The 20485-nt window shown below is 35.4% G+C and overlaps 1 protein-coding gene across 1 annotated transcript; it reads right to left on the bottom strand.

Annotated features, from left to right (window-relative positions):
- Positions 1-4974: 4974 nt before the first annotated feature.
- Positions 4975-18679, bottom strand: il17rel (interleukin 17 receptor E-like). The gene is made up of 18 exons (XM_065291984.2): positions 18428-18679; positions 17716-17743; positions 17221-17361; positions 16766-16872; positions 16573-16687; positions 16429-16473; positions 16136-16278; positions 15986-16057; positions 15850-15904; positions 12438-12598; positions 12283-12327; positions 10850-10907; positions 10607-10758; positions 10256-10321; positions 8050-8107; positions 7851-7967; positions 6849-6891; positions 4975-6658 (listed from the first exon to the last, which is right to left on the bottom strand). Exons 1-18 carry the CDS (start codon positions 18653-18655, stop codon positions 6628-6630), a joined length of 1665 nt encoding a protein of 554 aa, XP_065148056.1. The 5' UTR covers positions 18656-18679; the 3' UTR covers positions 4975-6627.
- Positions 18680-20485: the final 1806 nt, after the last annotated feature.

Here is a 20485-nt window from a genome sequence, read left to right as displayed (position 1 = left end):
ATTGTTGGTATAACTTAAAAAATTAAGTTCTGCCGTAATATTAGAATTATGATACATTCTCTCAGCACAAACCCTATTTTTTTAAGGTGAACCAACAAATCTTTTTTTTTTTGCAGTATATCTTTATTTTTATCTTTTTGTGGATGCAGCATATCAATTGCTAAATAAGTGAAAAATATAAAAGTGTTCTCTCACAAGTGAAAGTGTTTGCTTCTAAACATACAGTACACTGTAAAAAATAGATGGACCAACTTGAAAAATTACTTTAATTGGTAACATTTTTAAAAATAAGTTTATGTTGAATTTTTTTTGAGTGAGGTAATTTTAGTTGATCCAACTTTTCACTTTTTACAGTGTATGTATATTAACCCTTTGTGATTATTTGGATTATCTTAATGATAGATGCTGCATGTGCTTTTTGGAGCTTCGCCATGTTGACCACATATAAAAGCTAACTTGACAGCATTTTTATGTAACATTATTGCAATGAAAAGTCATTTTTTAGTCACGAAAAATTTGATGAATTTATTTGTGTCCATGGCACAAATTTCTATAAATAGTTTTTCCTGTCCATGGCACGACTTTCTTTTTCATGTCATTTTATGTATTGTTTTCAAATTTTTTTCTATTTTTAAATCATTGTTGCTTGGTGTTGAGGTTAGATTTGGGGTTTGGGTTAGAATGTACTTTTATGTATTGGTTTCTACATGTTTTTCTTCCGCTTTTAAAACTATTCTCGGTTGGAGTTGGGGTTTGGGTTAGGATGTCTAAAAATATAACAGAAAGTGATTCTAACCCCAAGCGACAATGGTAAGAAAATAGGAAAAAACAATGAGAAATCAATACATAAAATGACACTAAAAAGAAGTCGTAAAACGGACACAAAAAACTTTTTATAGAAATTTGTGCGAGTGACACGACAAAGACATTCGTGGTGGAGGCACGATAAAAAGCTGAATTTGGTGCCATGGACACGAATAAATCAATTAATTTTTTTGTGACTATAACACGACTTTCCGTGAGATCGGTCTGCATTATTCATTTATGTTATCTTAGGAAAGGAAGTCATATACGGTCGCATGAGACTATAATATTATGAGAGAATTTTCATATTTTTGCTAAATAATTCCTTTCAGTAAGTTGAATAATTTATTATTATTAAAATGTTACGTACATGTTCCTGTATTACACACAATGCCCCGCCTTAAATAATGAATGGTTTAAACTATAATTAAAAAATCTATTTAAGCAACCAACCATAATGTCATGCTGGACGCGGACAAGTAGTTCCACTGTTAGCATATTATGTCCAAATGGTCCCAAAGGTTAAAGTTGTTTACATGCATCTCTTAATGTGCCTGTTTTATCAGACTATCTCTGCCAGGCAATATCATTGTGAGCACAGTTGTGTCCGCCAAGGACTCCACGCCCAGTGCCAGCGGACCATTATCACCACGAGACAAGGGTCATGGTGTACTGGTTTGTACTTTAGCGAGCTGGCCGGTCTCCATGCAATGGAAGATTCATTAAAGATGGTCCCAGAATGCTGAATGCACGCCTGACCCCACTGCTTCCCCCACAGGGGTTTGTGCCCAATGGACCATTATGATGTCCTTGGAGGCACCGGACCATACATTTATGTGCTGTTTTCTTCACTCACCACTGCTTCCTTGTTTCCCATTTCTGTCACTTTTATAATAAAGACAGAGTTAAAAAGCATATGTTTGAAAATATGCACATGGCAGCGTTGAACCAATTTACTCTGTTTGCTGTTTGAAATTAAATGGGGTTCAAAGGTTTGTGCTAAACCTGATGATCCGTTTAATCCCAGTATGATCCAAGACTATTACAATGAGCATCTTGTGCATTTTAAATAATCTTAAGGACTGTTTCCAAGCCAAGGTATCCAGGACTAGGCCTTAGTTAAATTAGGGCATTTAACAAACCTTACATGCATCTTGAGGCAAAACAATGGCACTGATATGAGTTAAGATATACAAGGTGTTTTTAAATGAAGACAGCTCTGTCCCCATAATTTGGATTCAGACTTTAAAACCCCACTGTATGTTTGCTTTAAGATTTACTTTAATCTTTGCATCGACTTGTGTGCAAATACCAGCAGATGCTGTGAGTTTCAATGACAAAACTGGCCAGTCAAAAGGTCAGAGGTCAGGGCTAGTGACAGTTCACCCCAACCGAAAAGGTCACAATACATTATGAAGTTAGACTGTAGCAGCTAAAATATGACATATGGATATGCTTATCCCAGACATGTTTTGGGAGGCAAAGCACGACTGGTGAATATTCTGTCTGGGAGGTAGGGAAGAGTTATCAGCCTGCTGTGGAATTGTGAGTGAACGTATGGAATGCATCAAAATGGAATGCTTCACTCCCAGCTGAGGAATCACAGGCGGCAGGTGGAGTCTGGAATCAACAATGAGGTCATCGTGGCAAACTGTTTTTGCACGGGTTTGTTTTACAGTCAGAAACACCCCTACATCAACACACCAGGGGCCCGGGGCTCACAAGGGGGCGTCAGTAAACTTCAAATGAGGACATAGGATGATTTAAAGAGATAGATCACCCAATAATAAAAATTCTGATATCATTTACTCACTCTCGTGTTGTTAAGAACCTGAATTTCTTTCTTTGTACTGATAAACATCAGGTAAATTATTTGTAATCAAGCAGAAAACAAGAGCACCACTGACTTTCATATAAAGAATACTATGGAAGTCAATGGGGCCTCTGAGCGGTTTTGGTGTAAACATTCCTTAAAATATCTTCCTTGATTGTTTTCAGAACAAATAAATGTATACAGGGTTTTAATAACATGTTAGTGAGTAAATACTGATACAATTTTCATTTTTGGGTGAATTATCCTATTTAATATTATTTAAAAGTAAGACAAAACAAGCATTATAAAAGGCTAAAATAACATAAAATTGTTTGACTTTTTCAAAAAATTAATACATCTTTCCAGTTATGTCAAACTCTTAAATATTTATTGGGTAAAATTGTGAGTAAGGGCTTTATTGTTTAACCCCTTAGCTCTCACTTCCCCTCCCTTTTTTTTTGAGTGGGGGGGGGGGATTTATGTGCATCTTTAAATGAATAAAAATCATGTGTCAGGTGAAAATATTAAACAGAAAAACATGTTATAGCAGTTTAAATTTATTTAAATAAATAAAACTAATGCAATAACATATAAATTTTATAAATAGATTTATAAAAATTTAAATGTTTCACAAAATAAAAAATGTTAACATGAAATCATAAGTCTTAAGTGGTTGTAATCCAAATTTTAAAATCACAAAAAATTAGGTTTGTGTCACACTTTTAGTGGTTTTACCAACATTGGCCACTAAATGTCAATGGTTTGCGGCATACTCTTGTCACAAATTAATAAATTACTTTCACTGCATTATTATTAATGCAAAACATTTTGAAATATAAAAACTATTCTTAGCGCTTTCAAATGATATAGTTTGTCAACATTTTTATTGCGTTGAATATATATTAATTAATATGCCTTCCTATGGGGGGTCATGTACAAAAAAACTGTCACTACATTATCTCTATCATCAGATGACCTTAAAATATAAAAACTACATTCTGAGAGCTTTCCAGTAAAATATATTGTTTATAAAGATTTGTTTTAGGTTTATAATAGGGGTTTAGTGTTACAAATATGTAAAAACAAATTGGGCCTACATGTGGGCCCGTGACCTTTGAGAAACTGACTCTCACTACGTCATTTCTTTCCCAAAATGGTGCTAATAAATGACAACTACACTCTTAGAGCGTTCCAATTATATATAGTTTGTCAAGATTGTTAAAGCAACACTATGTAGTTTTTTTACCTTTAAATAATGTCTCTAAAATTATTTCAGTTATAGAACAACTTTTAACTGGACAAACTGTACTGTTGCTGCAACCTGAGCAGCCTCCTAGCTGCTACAATCCCACTCTGAAAGTGGCGGTGGAGGGTAGAGCACACAGCCCCGCCCCTTCCATCTGCCTGCAGAAGAGTGTCTGATACCAGGCACTGTTGCGCTTTTCAACCACATGGGGGAGCTGTAAGTCATTTTTACATGGAAACTACATACTGTTGCTTTAAGGCTTAGAATAGGATATTGGTGCTATACATATGCACAAATTGGGGTCCACCTGTGGCCCCGTGACATTTTAGAAACTGACTCTCACTACGTCATTCCTTTCCCAAAATACTGATGATAAATGAAAACTATTATAGCTTTCAAACGATATATAGTTTGTCATGATTAGATAAGATTTCACATGCAAAACACTGAAGTAAACATTGGCGGGACAGTGACGTTTCGCAGGATATAAATGATTTAAGGCACAGTCTCTTCATAAATGAGTCAATTACTCTCCCTACATAATTTATTTTATAAAACACTGTTGATATGTTTTTTTCTAGAGCAGGGCTAGTCAACTGGTGGCCCCGCGGGCCAAATTCGGCCCTCCAATCTTTTTTACCCGGCCCGCCAGTCATCTTTGTCTTGATTTAAAATTAGCGGATACTTTTGCCTTTCAACTCTACATGACAAATGATGAAAATAAACTTGTGCGACTACACCGCATGTGACAAGCCGACACGAAGTGATGTATTTCAGCGTTCCAAATCAAAACACTATGTGCAAGGTGAAAATTATGAATCATTTCTTGTTTAACTTTATTTTGTTTAACACTTGAATCCTTTAAAAACGATTAATTGCTGATAAGAAAATTATTAACTATAAATATATTTGTAGATTAAAGGCTCTTGCGCTGAAATAAGCTTCTCTCCCATGTTGACAAGGATTTACGTTTAAACTGAAATTTCAACTGCCACTAGGGGGCGAACTCTGACAGTCTCAACTAGGAACATTTGGCACTTACAATGTTAAACTGCATTGTTTTCAAAATATTAAAAAAGAAAATATGCGTTTTCAGTAATAGAAGGCAAAATACTGGATACAAGAAGTGGGCATCTTTTTTGAAAATGCATGTTTTTTAATGTATGACTTATAACACAAAGTAACAAAAACAACATAAGTTATAATAATAATAATAATAATATTTATTAATAATAATAATAATAATAATAATATAATAAAATGTAAAAGTAAAAACTTTATAAAAGGTAAAAATATGGGTAAAAGTTGCCCGCACCATATTTACATTTTTTTAATCTGGCCCTCGAAGAAGTGAAGTTGAAGGCCCCTGTCCTAGATTAAAATGTACATTAAAAATATTGAAGTAATCTTAGGTGTCTCATTTACGGAACGGGCAACAGTTATATTGCTGTGGATAATGGGGGATCCCTTTTTTTTTTGAGATCCACTGAGCTTAATCCTGCACCACATCGATTCAACAAACTAATCTGCAAAGTTTATTTAAATGTCAGTAACGCCTTTACTCTATTTATGATTTAAAACAAAAAAGGAATCACTTGAGTGGGGATAGTACATGGCAGCTCTCCAAAATCTCTCTTTGTATTACTGTATCTGTCCCATGTTTATAATTAATCTGTGTTGTCTGAGTTTTACTATATACTTCAGGAATGTTTTCAACAGAAAACCCCAGATCTAATTCCACCCAACCCCTCCCGTCAGCACAGAACTGTACCATTCGGGAATGTCATACACAGTATCACTGCATCTCAACCTTTTTGACTTCAGGGCCCCCCATTGTCCACAACAGTATTTAAAGCCATAATACTTACAATTTCTATCCAAAAAATATTCAAGAGCTTGGCATTACTGAAACATGTGCATTTGTTATAAAATTTGTTAGATTTTAAAGCTCGTTTTGAAGCCCTGTGGTTCGCCCCAGACAAAACGTTTCTGTGACGATGAACTGTTACACTAAGTTTAACAACTGTCTGCAAGCTGACCACCCATTTGGGACCTACTTTTAAGAATTACGTGAGAAAAATATGAACGCAGGACGCAAAAATATACATTTAAATAAAACTTGCATTCATTTTGTACGACACTGCCCTCTGCTGTACAATCGCGCAATAACGAAATTTATGTAAATAATTGACAGAAAAACATAATGTTGCCTAAGTCATAAATGTACAAAATAACAAATATTTTATATTCACATTCATGCATGTGATAGATCTTTTTATCGTATGTGGCATCAGGGTGTTGTCAAATATAAGTTTGTGTGTTTCTTGAGAATAAAACCTATGTCTTGCGAGCACTATGCATTACACAAACTTTCAACTTTATGTACAAAACTATTTATTTAAAATCTTTGATATTATACATTCAACTGTTCAATGCAGAAAACATTCAATGCAGATATAAAAAATGGTTATATTTTTAATAAGTGTGCATTAGAAAATACTTAAGCTATTTCATGTTAAACCCTTAGGTTGTATGTGATCCAGTTTGTGAAAACCAAGCTAAAGTCATTTTTGTGATATGCTGTTTTCTACATAAAATTATTTTACAAAATGTAAAGAACATTATGTGATATAACCTTGATGTCTTTAATATTGCTCTTAATCTTATCATTAAATTTTGAGACTTTAGCCTGGATTTCACAGACGGGGTAACATGGACAAAAGTCACATATGATGTACTGAGAACTGTTCCAAAATGTGCATCCTCACTTGCTGTACAGACATGTATCACTGTCTCTGTTAAAGGAAAAAAAGAGAACCGTTTGTTAATGATTTAGGTTTTTGACATTTGTCTTTACTGTGCTAAAGATAGACACAAACTTTAGGGAGGACTCGTGTCTGATCTAGTCTAATGCAGCATGTGAGTCACAAGTCAATCAAAGATTGAAAACAAGCTTGTTAAAGACTTTTTTATTGGTTTACCTACCGTTCCCCGAGTTTAGTCCAAAACATTCTTCTCTTACTCCCATCTACACAAGAGACAGTGAGGAGTTCAGATGCAAAACCTTTGAAGTACGTCTAACATGTTTTCTTGTAAATTAGCATTTTTTTATCAGGCTAGTCTTAGATGTTATGTTTAAGGCAATTAAAAGATTACAAGTCAGTAAATAAAATGCCTTATTTTCACAATCACTCATTTCATTTGCATTTAACAAATTTGATTGTGTTTCGCTGCAAAACCCTCTAAGTGCATGACACAAAAACTAATCTTTTTTGTAAATGGTTGCAAAAGTCAGAATGTAAGAATAACCACACATTAGCCTCACACAAGGGGGCGCTGTGGTCCATGTGCCTGCCACATTCAGGTTGTATGCAGGTCAAAGTACTCACAAGGGACAAGAGTTTAAATGTAATACATGGTCGCTTCACACGCCATCGTTCCTCTAATTCGTGTGCACTTGGTAAAAATCGAGGTGGCTTTTAGAGGATTCTGCCAAAAGACCCATATTTTTGAATGGTCTTGAATGGATTAAGCAGATTTGAAGCTAGGGTATTCAATGAACACATAAATACGTGCCAAGAGCATTCGGTTAATAATATCATTATCTCATTTTTGACGGAGGTGGCGTTTAGCTCTTCAAATGCAAAAGACAACCGTAAACAAAAATCAAATGCAGCACTATTAATACTAACACTCCGAGTGATTTTTGTCATTGTCCTTATCACAGCAAGACAGATCTAACTCAATTACCATTGTTTAAAAATTAAACAGGTTAAACCGGTCTATTATGTTTTGACTCTGTTCACACTTTCTATTTTATATGATTTTTATCTGTCATCATTAACAGCAGGATGAACAGAAATAAATGAGGATTTATGGAGTTGTTACTTACAAGTTATTTGTCAATGTACGTTTCATCTTTACCGTTACCAGCAACAACCTCAAACTGTTTCCCTGTCACCAGTGGCAACACGTGTGTCAATTTACCTTTAATTGACATTTTAGCAATGAAGGCAGCTGCCAAGAGCACTGTGATAAAAACAGCAGCAGGCACTATGATCTTCTCAATCTCTTGATAGTATCGTCTCTCCGGGCACCTGTTTGCTGAGGCATTAATCAACAGAATGCATCGTAAATGCATGTTCAGCAGTAATAATCCAGTTTATAACCTTTTATATTTACTTACAACACTGCACGTCACACTGGAGAACAGGAACTGAATATTGAACATCCACTCTCTGCACCTTTGAAACAGGAAGTGTTTTTATCATTATTTATGAGAACTAAAATTAATATGCATCAGCTTTTGTTAACTCTTTCCCCACAACTGATGACATATCACGTAAATGAACAATACCTCTATTATTAAAAAACCGTATAAAACCCGGAGGTATTGCCCTAGGGCAAACAGCTGCATGTCCGTCCAACTGTGGGTTCACACCAGGTGCGAGTTCAATGATTTGCCCGAGTAGATTACATACAAAGTCAATGCAAAGACGCCATTAAACACACCCTCGTGTGGCACGGTGCGAATGACGCGATATGGGCGGCGCGTTTACCGCGAAAACATGCGGTATTCGCCTCAAACGCGTCTTCGTCAAAATTGAAATATTGAACTTGAGCGAAAAATTTGCATGACACGAAGTTATATCCCACGAGTAATCTGGAGCGAGTAAGGTAATGCCCCGTGTTTGGTGTGTACGTAGTTTAACTGTGGGTTCACACCAAATGCGAGTTTAATGATTTGCGTGAGTAGATTACACACAAAGTCAATGCAAAGACGCGATTAGACGCATCCTCGCGTGGGGCGATGCGAATGACGTGATATGGGTGGCGCGTTTACCACGAAAACATGCGCTATTCGCCTCAAATGCGTCTTCGTCCAAATTGAAAATATTTAACTCGAGCGAAAAATTCGCATGACACGAAGTTAAATCCCGCGAGTAATCTGGAGCGAGTAAGGTAATGCCCCGTGTTTGGTGTGTACTTATCTTAACTGTGGGTTCACACCAAATGCGAGTTCAATGATTTGCGCGAGTAGATTACAAACAAAGTCAATGCAAAGACGCGATTAGACGCATCCTCTCGTTGGGTGATGCGAATGATGCGATATGGGCGCCGTGTTACAGTGAAAACACGCGCTATTATTTACTAAATAAATAAAAAATTTAAGTAAAGCTAAATTGAACTCCAGAACTAGCTAAAATATCTCAAATGCTTTTATCCTAATGGGGCGTACACATCAAACGCGAATTCAACAATTTGCCAGAGTAGATTACATGCAAAGTCAGTGAAAAGACGCAAATAGACACAAATTCGCATGGGGCACAGCGAACGACGCAAATTGGGAAACGCGAATACCGCAAACAAGCGATATTCGCCTCAAAAGTGTCTTCCGCGCAAATTGAAAAAATGAAGCTCGGGCAAAAAATTCACCTGACCCAACGTTAAATCCAGGGAATAATATTGAGCAAGGAACGCGATGCGAATACACGCTTCACGTTTGGTGCAAAGCATGTTTCGCCCTGCGCAAATTCGCATCTATTTGCGTCTTTGTATTGACGCAATTGACGTCTTTGTATTGTATGTAATCTACTTGCCCAAATCGTTAAATTCGCATTTGGGCAGTGGCGGCTCGTGACTGCTCATCCGAGTGCCTGCTGCACACGCGTCAAAACCGTTTATGATAAAAGAGACGCTCACAAAATACACGCAAGACACTCCTTTAACACTAAACTCTGATTACGCATGAGATTATGTGAGTATATTGCAAACGCGAGTGTCTCTTTTATTATAAACCCTTTAGACGCTTCTGCAGCAGGCACTTATTTTGACAAGACACGTGATGCACATAGGATCACTCGACGCGCAGAACACATATTTTGAAATTACGAACCACACACATGATGGGCTACATACATGTTGTGACGAACTTCGCATCAAGCGCCCTCGAAAAAAGTAATGCAACGTAATTTCATGTCCAATCATACGTATTTTCCAAGGTGGCTAATTTGTATTAATTTCTAAGGCAACACTGGTATGTTTTTGTATGATTTGCTTTGGCTCCAGTGACATTGGGGTTATTGGTCGAGTTACATTATTGTTTTTTATGATAATCGCACGTTTATTTCATACAAATTAGCTAACTTGTAAAACACAAACGATTTCCCGTGAGATCAGGCTGGTATGTGTGTTCCCTGGGATCAACCCAATGACCTTTGCACTGCTAATGCAATGCTCTACCAATTGAGCTACAGGACAGTAACATTAAAAAACAGACAGCCTTATATCATTCAACAGATCAATTAATCAAAATGCCACAAATCTATTGAGGAAAATAATATTGTTACAATTGTCAACATGGCTTTCAACACTTTCTTTTGATGCCATACCTGAATGCAAACACAGATTTCGCACGCAGTTCTGGACAAGTTGAAAGTTGTGCTCTTCGTTTTGTCCTAGGACACAAATAAGAAGTGACATGACATCAAACAAGCTTAAACACGATTACCCATATTCCTTCGAAACAGAAGCTTTTGTTAATCATATCACTAGGTAAAAAGTAAGGTTGTGTTTGGAAAAGGGAATCGACTTTAATAGGAGCCTCTAGGGATCTCACACTAAGATAAAAGGAGGGCCGAAAAAAACAAAATTCCTAGAAATGTGATGTGATGACATCATTTGTGTTCTGACGTGATCATAGCTGATCGCAAAGCATGATAATCCTGTTCATGGTTTCTTACCACAAATAGGATCTTTGTAGCATTTCCCTCCATTGATTTGCACTGAGAGGAAGGTTTCATCTCACAGGGGGAAACTGAGAAGTTAGCGTTCACCCACGATGTTATCTCTGCCCAGTGATTGCCATGTTTAGATGTCATCTTTGTTCTCCATACTTGTCAAAAGAAACAAATATAAAAAATTTATTTATGGAAGATTTCATACAGTATGTAAACAAAATGTTTCTTAAAGATGTATGTGGGTACCCGAGAAATTCCCTTTGGTGAAAGGACATTTGATCCATGAACCCGCATCAGTGGTAAACTATAAAAGCATCAAATTACCATCGGTAAGATAACAGAAAGATTTTGTTTAGCGAAAAGCACACTTACAGTATTCCTGTAAATTATTCATTTAAAGGTGCAGTGTGTAGATTCCAGCAGCATCTAGCTGTGAGATTGTGAATTGCAACCAACAATTTAGTCCACCGTTCAACGAAATGCATAGAGAAGCTATGGTAGTCACCACAGGACAAACATGTTGTCTAAGAAAATATACAGTAGTGACAAAAAGCGCACTACACTAGTTTGTCCGTTTAGGGCTACTGTAGAAACATGGCGGCACAAAATGGCGTCTTCCATGTAAGGGGACACGCAGTGTATGGAGATAAAAACGTCTCATTCTAAGGTAATAAACACATAACAGTTCATTACGTAAGGTCTTTATACACCACTGATAACATAGTTATGTATTTAATATTGCATTTCTGTCATTAGACGCTTCTAAAAGTTACACACTGCACCTTTAAAGGGACAGTTCACCCAAAAATTCTAATTTGGCTTTCATTTGCTCACTTTCACATTATGTCAAACGTTTTTATAAGGTTTCTTTGTAAAAACTACTTTTTTTGTAAAAACAAAGAAAACATGTAGGCTATGCAACTCATGAACTGTATTGCATGCAAAAATGTTATAAGTAAAAAAATGTTTTATGTAAAAACTACTTAAATAACTAATGCCTAGTCCTGGATTAATTTAAACCCTGTCTGGGAAACCACCCCTATAAGTACATCTTAAAGTTACAAAATAGCCACACAAAACAAAACACGCAGTTTATTTGTGACAACCAGCGTTGGGGTTAATGCATTACAAGTAACTTGCATTACGTAATAATATTACTTTTCTGAAGTAACGAGTAAAGTAACGCATTACTTTATAAGTGTACACATTAATATTTGAGTTACTTTTTTAAAAAAGTAATGCGAGTTACTTTTCAGTTTAATTAATTTGATTTTGAGAAAATGAATACGCGCCTGAACCGTTTGAGTCAGGAACGGAGATGGCAGGCCATTTTTGCAATGGAAATATGCAACATCTGCGAGGCCTGAAAGAGATCAAGCCTTAGCCAAGTAAGAAAAAGTAATGCAAAAGTAACTTAAAAGTAATGTAAGTATTACGTTCCATGAAAAGTAACTAAGTAACGCAATTAGTTACTTTTTTTGAAAATAACTTAACATTGTAATGCGTTACTTTTATTTCCCCAAAAATTGTGACAACATGCCCCATGCACAGGACACCAGTGTGAGTACATAATAAAAACGGTTAATTTTAAATGAACCGTCCCTTTAAGCTATTGATGTTTAAAGCAAATGCTTGAGGGAACTCTTCAAAAGGCAGCAATAAAATAAGGAACACTCAACCTTCGTGCAAAGCAAAGGGTGTGGATCCACAGAAGTAAACGTCACCTGAGGTACAAACAGTAGGAAATGATTAAAGGGTTGATAACAATCAACATCTACATGTAAACAGACAATAAAACACGGAACAAAAAAAATTAGAGAAGAGGTGTACTAACTTTTTGTCCCGTTGAGTAAATAACATTTCCGAGATCTCTGCAATTGTTTTCTCCATCAGCGTGGCACAGAGTAACAGACACTTTGATTGGACACGCCGGCTCCCATATCAGCTCCTCTTTGTTGAAATCGTACATTATGCCAGACCACAGCTCCTCCAAATCTGTGACACACAGATTATGTAATGATGTATGTAACATTTTTGCATGCAATACAGTTCGTGAGTTTTGATGCAGAACCCTTTAACTTCTTACACCCTGAAGCTATTTTGGGGATTTTCGCCTGGATTTGGCCTACCCAATTTCAAAAGCATCCCATACCCACATGCAGAGGTTTACATACAAAAGTTTGGTATCATTTTACAGGTAACCCTTTGAAATTACATAAAACACTGTTAAAAGTGCTCAACATGGTTGTATGTGATGTCAGGCCTCTAATAAACACAAAAATAAATAGGCGCTTTTTGATGTTTTTTTCTAAAGTTTTTATTTGAAAGTATATAACTCTGGCCCTGGGTATCTCAGGTCCCTGAAGACTGTTTTGTTTGATTCCAACAATTGTCAGCTTACAGAGGAAAAAGGAATTTTTTTCTCTATCATAATCTATGCAAAAGTTATTTTACTCCAACTGAAGGGAGGAATAATACCCTTTTTGTATACAATTTCTGCCTAAGAACATTTGAAGTGTCCCCATAACCACATACAGTGGAATAAATGCAATTTCTTTATATCATTTTAAAGAAAACCCTTTGAAGTTACATAAAAAGCTGCTGTTTGTGACAAATTTTGTTATTTATGTTGTCTTTCATATGATGAAACACCAAATTTTCTTTTTTATGTTGTAAATACTGTCTTTGATAGTGTATAACTCTGGTTCTGGATGCTCTAGCAGACTGCAGACAGTTCTGGTTGTTAGCAGCAGCAGACAGTAAACACCCAAAAAAGAATGAACTCTTTAGCATGTCGCATTCAAAAGTTATTCTCATTTTACTAAAGGGTGTGAAAATACATTTTTCATATAAATATTAATTTTTTGTTTTGCACATATAATAAATAGCAAGGGATTATATATGCACACAACCAAAGAAAATGCTGTGAATGGACTCATTGTTTAGAGTAGGACCTAAAATAAAAGATGGTGTATCATTTGTGGCTATCTGTGCTATCTGAGGCAGTCCACACTCAAGTTTCACATATGTTTACAAAAGACCATTTTTTACCTTATTATTCATTCAGCGATTGTTGGATATGTGTTAATAATAGAGCAAAAATAACACTGTAGCCTTATTCCTTAGAATGGGAGCTTTCATTTGATATAAGACTTGCCCATGTTTGTCATTTTTGAAAAATATGAAATATGTAAATATTAAATGATATAATAAAATATTGGGGGGGTGATAGTGTAAATTAAGTGTAAATAACTTTCTTACAGTAAAAGATGTGTCAAAGTGATGCATATCTGCAGAAAGTAGAGACTCTAAGCTTTCAAACAGTATCTCATATGTGTTACTGGGGTCCATGACGGAGCATCAAAGATTAAAAGAATATTTTATATTAAGTCAAAATACGAAATTCTGGACCCGGGACAGGGTCCTCAGGGTTGAAGAGGTTTAAGTGCATCTGACATGTTTTCTTGTAAATGAGCTTTTTTATCAGGCTTTTGTGTTTAGGTTCAGTAATTTCACTTTAATGAAAAGGTTATTAGTCAGTAATTAAAATGCCTTATTTTTACAAATGTCACTTTAGTCATTTCTTTGGTGTTTAACAAATTTGACTGTCTTTCACTGCAAAGCTTTTCACTGCAAAAAAGTACATGCTTTTATGGCAAAAAGGTCTACTTTTAAGATATAGTTGCAAAATCAATAAAGATGCAACTGGAAACATTGCAAATGATAAAACTGAACCACACATTATGGGGCGCTGTGATCCATGTCACTGCCACATATGAGTATTCAGGTACTCACAATGAAAACAAGTTTGAAAGCGAAACACTGCGTTTTGCGGCTTCTGTGCACTTAGATGTGGCGTTTAACAGATTCAGCCAACAAAGCAGGATTTCCGAATGGCCTGAGGCCGGGATTAAGCAGATTTGAAGCAAAGGTATTTGATAAATGTATAATACATGTCGAGGGAATTTGGCTAATATCATTATCTCATTTTTGAAGAGGTGCGTTTAGCTGCTTTTGCATCTGAGCTCCTAATTTGTTAATATTAATGAACTGCATGAACTAACATGAACTAACAATGAACTTAAAGGGACATTCCACTTTTTTGAAAATATGCTCATTTTCCAGCTCCCATAGAATTTAACATTTGATTCTTACCGTTTTGGAATCCATTCAGCTGATCTCCGGGTCTTCTGCTAGCACTTTTAGCATAGCTTAGCATAAACCATTGAATCTGATTAGACCGTTAGCATCGCACAAAAAATAACCAAAGAGTTTCGATATTTTTCCTATTTAAAACTTGACTCTTCTGTAGTTACATCGTGTACCAAGACTGCTGCAAAAAATTAAAAGTTGCAATTTTCTAGGCAGATATGGTTAGGAACTATACTCTTAAACTGGCGTAATTATCAAGGACTTTGCTGATGTAACATGGCTGCAGCAGGCGTAGTGATATTAGCAGCACCCGAAAATAGTCCCATGTTAGTGAAAGTAACCAAGGGGACTATTTTCAGGCAGTGCGTAATATGACTAACTCTTTGGTTAGTTTTTAGCGCGATGCTAATGGTCTAATCAGATTCAATGGATTATGCTAAGCTATGCTAAAAGTGCTACCGCCAGACCCAGAGATCAGCTGAATGGATTCCAAAACGGTAAAAATCAAATGTTTAACTCTAGGGGAGCTGGAAAATGAGCATATTTTCAAAAAAAAGTGGACTGTCCCTTCAAATACTTCTACAGCATTTGTTGATCCTGGGTTTTGTGAATTTTTGCATTTGCTAATACAATTTTAAAATCAAAAGCTATATCTGTTAATGCACAATGAACTAACTTGAACAATATGCTTTTTATTAGATAACAATAATAAGAATGAATAAAAATGCTTTAAAAATACATTGCTCATTGTTAGTTCATGTTAGCTATAGCGTTCACTAATATTAATGAATGAAACTTTATTGCAGTGTTACCAAATAATTGTTGAATCGCATGCAATAAACTATGACCACATCAACCCAAATATAGGAATTGTAAAGCTACCCCTTAAAAAAAAATTGTATCTTTAGTGTAACCTAATGCGTTTCACTTGAGGCTGTCCTATAAATATAATGGACTTGAATAAAACCAGTTTACAGGTATTTAGCCTCTGAGACTGAAAACAGAGATACATTTCACAATAATATTCACTCAGGACAGGAATGAAACCTTTTGCAGTGTATCATCAAAATAATGAGATAATAAGCATCACTTGCCGTTTTTGAATGGACATGCTTGAACTCGCCGTGCATCTACTCTGGCAGGCCAACCCTAAAGTAAATAACAGTGTCAATGCACAGTATCTTTTCCATCAAAGAAGATGAATGTTTCCACCAAAGCAACCTTTGGTACCTCAATGCACAAACAGGGCAGTGCTTTGGAATACTGCAATGTAATGTTCTTCTGTAGATCTTGTGCTTTTATCTGAAAAACATACACAAGGATTCGGTGAAAACAATGCCAAAATGTTTTAAACAATAAAAAAATGGTATATGTGCTTACTGTTTTGAGTGTCCCGTCACCTGCACAGATCACACTGCGTTTATGACAGAGCCTGAGGTTATAATCCGTATCCTCCGGTGCATCTTTCACCATCACTGTCATTTTCCTTTTGACTTTATCTACAGTATACTCCAGCTTTCCAGCTACAAGTACAACTTTGGTTAAAACTTTACCTCTAGAGAGACGCATGTGAGTTTATCTACAGTATTACAGGAAGTTTTTTGACTCCATATTAACTAACTAACACTGACCACAGCAGCATCATAATGAAAAAGCATTACGCATATACTTACTGATGCACTCTGATATTTCATTTCTGATATCTTCATGGCTGCATTCTGATATTTAAAAGACAAATGCATGTTAATGCTATACATGCAGCTTTCTTGTGGATTTGCATTGAATACAGTTGTCACAATAAACACGCACACACATACCAGGGACAATGTATTTTTGCATCTTCGTGGCTTTACAGTAGTTAGGAACCGTTTTTAGGGTTACAAACACATGCTGACCGGGTCTAACAGGAATGCATTTAAACTGCACGCCAGCCTGGAGGTAAAGAATAAAATCATTATGCTATTTCAAACCACATTTTAATAAACATGAATGTGATAATGGCATATTCACCTGTTTTCCTATAAAACTTTTTCTGGCAGCCTGCTCAAAGTTATAAATCTGGCAATGTCCCATCATTCCTGCAGAATCGGCACACAGTGAAACTCCACGGATATCACCTGAAAAATAAAGGACACTATTTCAACCAATGGGTTTGATTAATAAACTTCTGTCAGCAATATGGTAACGATAGCGGCACATGGTGGTTAATATTTAAACTTTAACATTATAAATAGTTTATAAATAACTTTATATTGAAGTGATGTCGTTTTGTTTATGTGATTAGATGGAAATATTGTGTGAATGTTTTACTTGAGTATTTGGTTAAATACAATGATTTACAAGACAGACTATGAGATGTAAGTCATGCAAGTAATGCATAGTAAAATACTTACTCTTTTAATGCTATTTTATCATTTCTGCATGTGGTTAGTGTAATTTAATGACTGCATATAAATAATACTTACTGGTAATGTTTACTGATGTTGCTATTTTTAGCTGCAATGAACATTTCCTTCCCTCACATCCCAATACAGTAGACAGCTTCACATTATTGAATACATCACTGCTGACAGTCTGTTTCCTGCAGTGAGATTCTGATAGTAGAGCTGAAAGATATAAAGTTTTACTATCCTGCTGGTCTTGAAAATAAATAAATAAAAAAAATCTGTTTGCAATAGGAGTTGACTGTGACCGCCTCTCCTCAAGCTTCAAGAGGAGCATTATAAAATTATTCAACGTGTCTCATACCATATATATATATATATATATATATATATATATATATTGAAGGCACAAAAATTGGTTATTTGTGTGCCATTATTTTAAAAAAAGATAATTTTGTTCCATTTAGGGGTGAACTGACCCTTTAAATGTATACAGCTGTATTGATATATTGTGTATTGCTATCGATGTGTTGTAATAAGTGATGTGCGATGATGCACAGATCGAGAGATACTCACAGTAGGGTCTGGATTTACACTGTAGACCCTGTTTAGAGAGAAATGGTTTTGGATTAAAGCATTAAGATGACTCATTGTGATACAGTAGTGTACTATTTCTTTTATGCACTGTGCTCAAGGTACAGAGACTGCTTTATAATCTAGGAGGAAATATCAACATAAGGGTGGTGTTATAAGGGATTTCCCACTCGTGGCAACTTAAACAGTTCCTGGTTACGCTAAACCTGTGATGTAAATCAAGAGTATCTTGTGTTTATATCCTATTGCATTTATCTAAACAAACCTTAAAGTTCCTTTGCGCATTTAATAACCTGCGTCTGTCTGGCTTGGTAAGAACAAGAGACAGCTTATGTATTGTTAAATTTGTCAGTGTTACAGATGGGAAAATAATTGAACCTGTCACCTATTATTATAACACAAAGGTAGCACAAACAGGTATGGGCTGAATGTACTTAGGGTAACTATTTACGCATGCAAATGTATATTACGTAACGGCTGCTAAATGCAATATTTTATCTGAGTACATTTATCTGACTTTCTCGAGTTTATTCATTTTACTAGTAAAACAAAAATAAAAAATAATTAAATAAAAAATGTACAAATTTCGATGTAATATTAACTATTACTACACTATAGTAATGACATACAAAAATAATAAATAACATCAAAACAACGTGCATGAGAAAAATAATTAAAAATGAATATATCATACCTCACAACGCCACGTACAGTCTCGGTTCTTCTTGATTCGGTTCATATAAGCAGTTTGGGTCATTATGAGCAGCAGATAAAGCCGAAGGCATTTCATGCTCGGACAGTGTTGGTGAACGGAAAGACCTCGTACAAACTTGCTCAGCTGCTTGAATGACTTGAGGTTCTGTCTGCTGCAATATTTAAATATCAGCGATGAATTGACAGATAGTGTCCCGCCCCTTGACATTTTAAATAGCTAGTTACAGTTATCATACATTCATACAAAATTCACTTTTTGGCCCACAGTTAATAAAACTTCCTTTTCCGCGTTTTAGTTTATCTAACAGCGCTTTTTGTGACTGGACACTGTATGATGATCAAATGACAATTAAAGAAGAAAGGGGCCGCGGTATAATTATGTGCAGAAACAACATTCGCCCCTAGAGGGAGACAAAAAGCAATACTAACCTTAGAAATTCACTATTTTAGTAAAAATTTAATTTAGACTGTAAATAAAATGGTTGTGTATCAGTTATAAAAATTATTGTCTAATCGAAATGAAACATCAATTAACATGCCTTAAACTTTAACCCACCGCATGTAACAATAAGCTACTGCTAACCCAAATGCATCATCAAAGAAACCAGTGTCATTTTACTTTAAAGCCTAGTTTTTTTTACATTACATTTTTATTAGAGTTTAACTATGTTGTGAGTTGAAAAACGACTACATGTGATAAACCTGATTTCGGCAAACGTTATAAATAGTAAGTTTGATAACAGATATTGATACAGATACCTGACTTTTACAGGATTTCAGCATACTTTAACAAAATATTTAGTTAACCCTTATGTGTTGTTGGGGCCATTTTGTTTTTGTAGTCTCAATTTGGCCACAACTTTCTTTGTGTTTCAGCAAATGGAATTATTTTTGGGGACAAATCTTATATTTACATATATTTTAAGAAAATGCTTTGAATTATTAAAAAAAAACCTCAACAATATACACTCTTACAAACAGGGGCTAAATAGCACTAAAAGCTCTTAATCATAGAGGAACCATTTTAGTGCTATATAGCACCTATAAAGCACCTATTAAGAACCATCCGGGGGTTATATAGCACCACTGTAGCACCAGACATGGTTCTATATAGCACAACTGAGTTCTACACAGGCACTTAAAAAGGTTCCCCTATGATTACGAGCCAGTGAACCACTTTTAGTGCTATTTAGCAACGTTCGTTTTTTTTTTTTTTAAAGTCCACTAAATTAAACTGTTGTAAAAATGTATCAGATTAATTTTTTTATACATTTTTTCTGATCAAAAATACCAAATGTTTACAAAAATTTCTAGGGCTGCGTATCGATTGAAATGTTCCAGATCGATTCGATTTCGATTCACAAGCTATCAAATCAATTCAATTCCGATTCTCTGTTCGATTTTCGATTCCGATTTTCCCTGGGGCGGTTTTTCGATTCAACTCAATGAATATAGATTATATAGAATATTATATTATATTATATTAGAATATAGACTGACTGACTGAATGAATGAATGACGGGCTCGCCTCTTGCTCCTTGGTAACATCGCGCAAGGCAACAAAGAGGGTGACATCTAGTAGAGAAGACTAGTAATTAGATTAACATTAATCTTATGTTCAATGTTGCCTTTGAGAATCGATTTTGAATTGACCACATAAAAAGAAACGATTAATCGAAAAATCTTTTTTTTGCCCAGCCCTAAAAATTCTATGATTTTAACTCCTTAATTGCCAAGTTCATAAGTGGTATAATATCTCAATAACTCAATGTACAAGCTAGAAATTAAGCTCTGTTTTTTGCACAGGCCTACTAAAGGGTTAATGGTGCTACATGGTGATCATCCGTAAAAAGGACAAATTTGACCTCTTTGCAAAAGGAAAAACCACCTACAATCAAAAATGCATGATAATAAGGTGTCATGGCTCTGCAATCAAAAAATGTCGTTATAATGGAAGTCAATGGGGCAAAAATTTGCCATGAACCATAAATGAGGGAGAAAAAATTTAAAATAAAATCTGATGCTGCACAAAAACAAA

Source organism: Paramisgurnus dabryanus, chromosome 23 (genome assembly GCF_030506205.2).
Source record: "Paramisgurnus dabryanus chromosome 23, PD_genome_1.1, whole genome shotgun sequence".
Lineage (NCBI taxonomy): Eukaryota > Metazoa > Chordata > Actinopteri > Cypriniformes > Cobitidae > Paramisgurnus > Paramisgurnus dabryanus.
This window is presented reverse-complemented; position numbering and strand designations above follow the sequence as displayed.

What these genes read in the sequence shown, in the direction of transcription:
- il17rel (XM_065291984.2), bottom strand. Translation starts at nt 18,655, where the DNA reads ATGTCAAGGGGCGGGACACTATCTGTCAATTCATCGCTGATATTTAAA. An exon ending in AAAGTTTTATAGGAAAACAG is followed by an intron (nt 16,688 to 16,765) that starts GTGAATATGCCA and finishes CTTTACCTCCAG; the next exon opens with GCTGGCGTGCAGTTTAAATG. An exon ending in TGCCCTGTTTGTGCATTGAG is followed by an intron (nt 15,905 to 15,985) that starts GTACCAAAGGTT and finishes TATTTACTTTAG; the next exon opens with GGTTGGCCTGCCAGAGTAGA.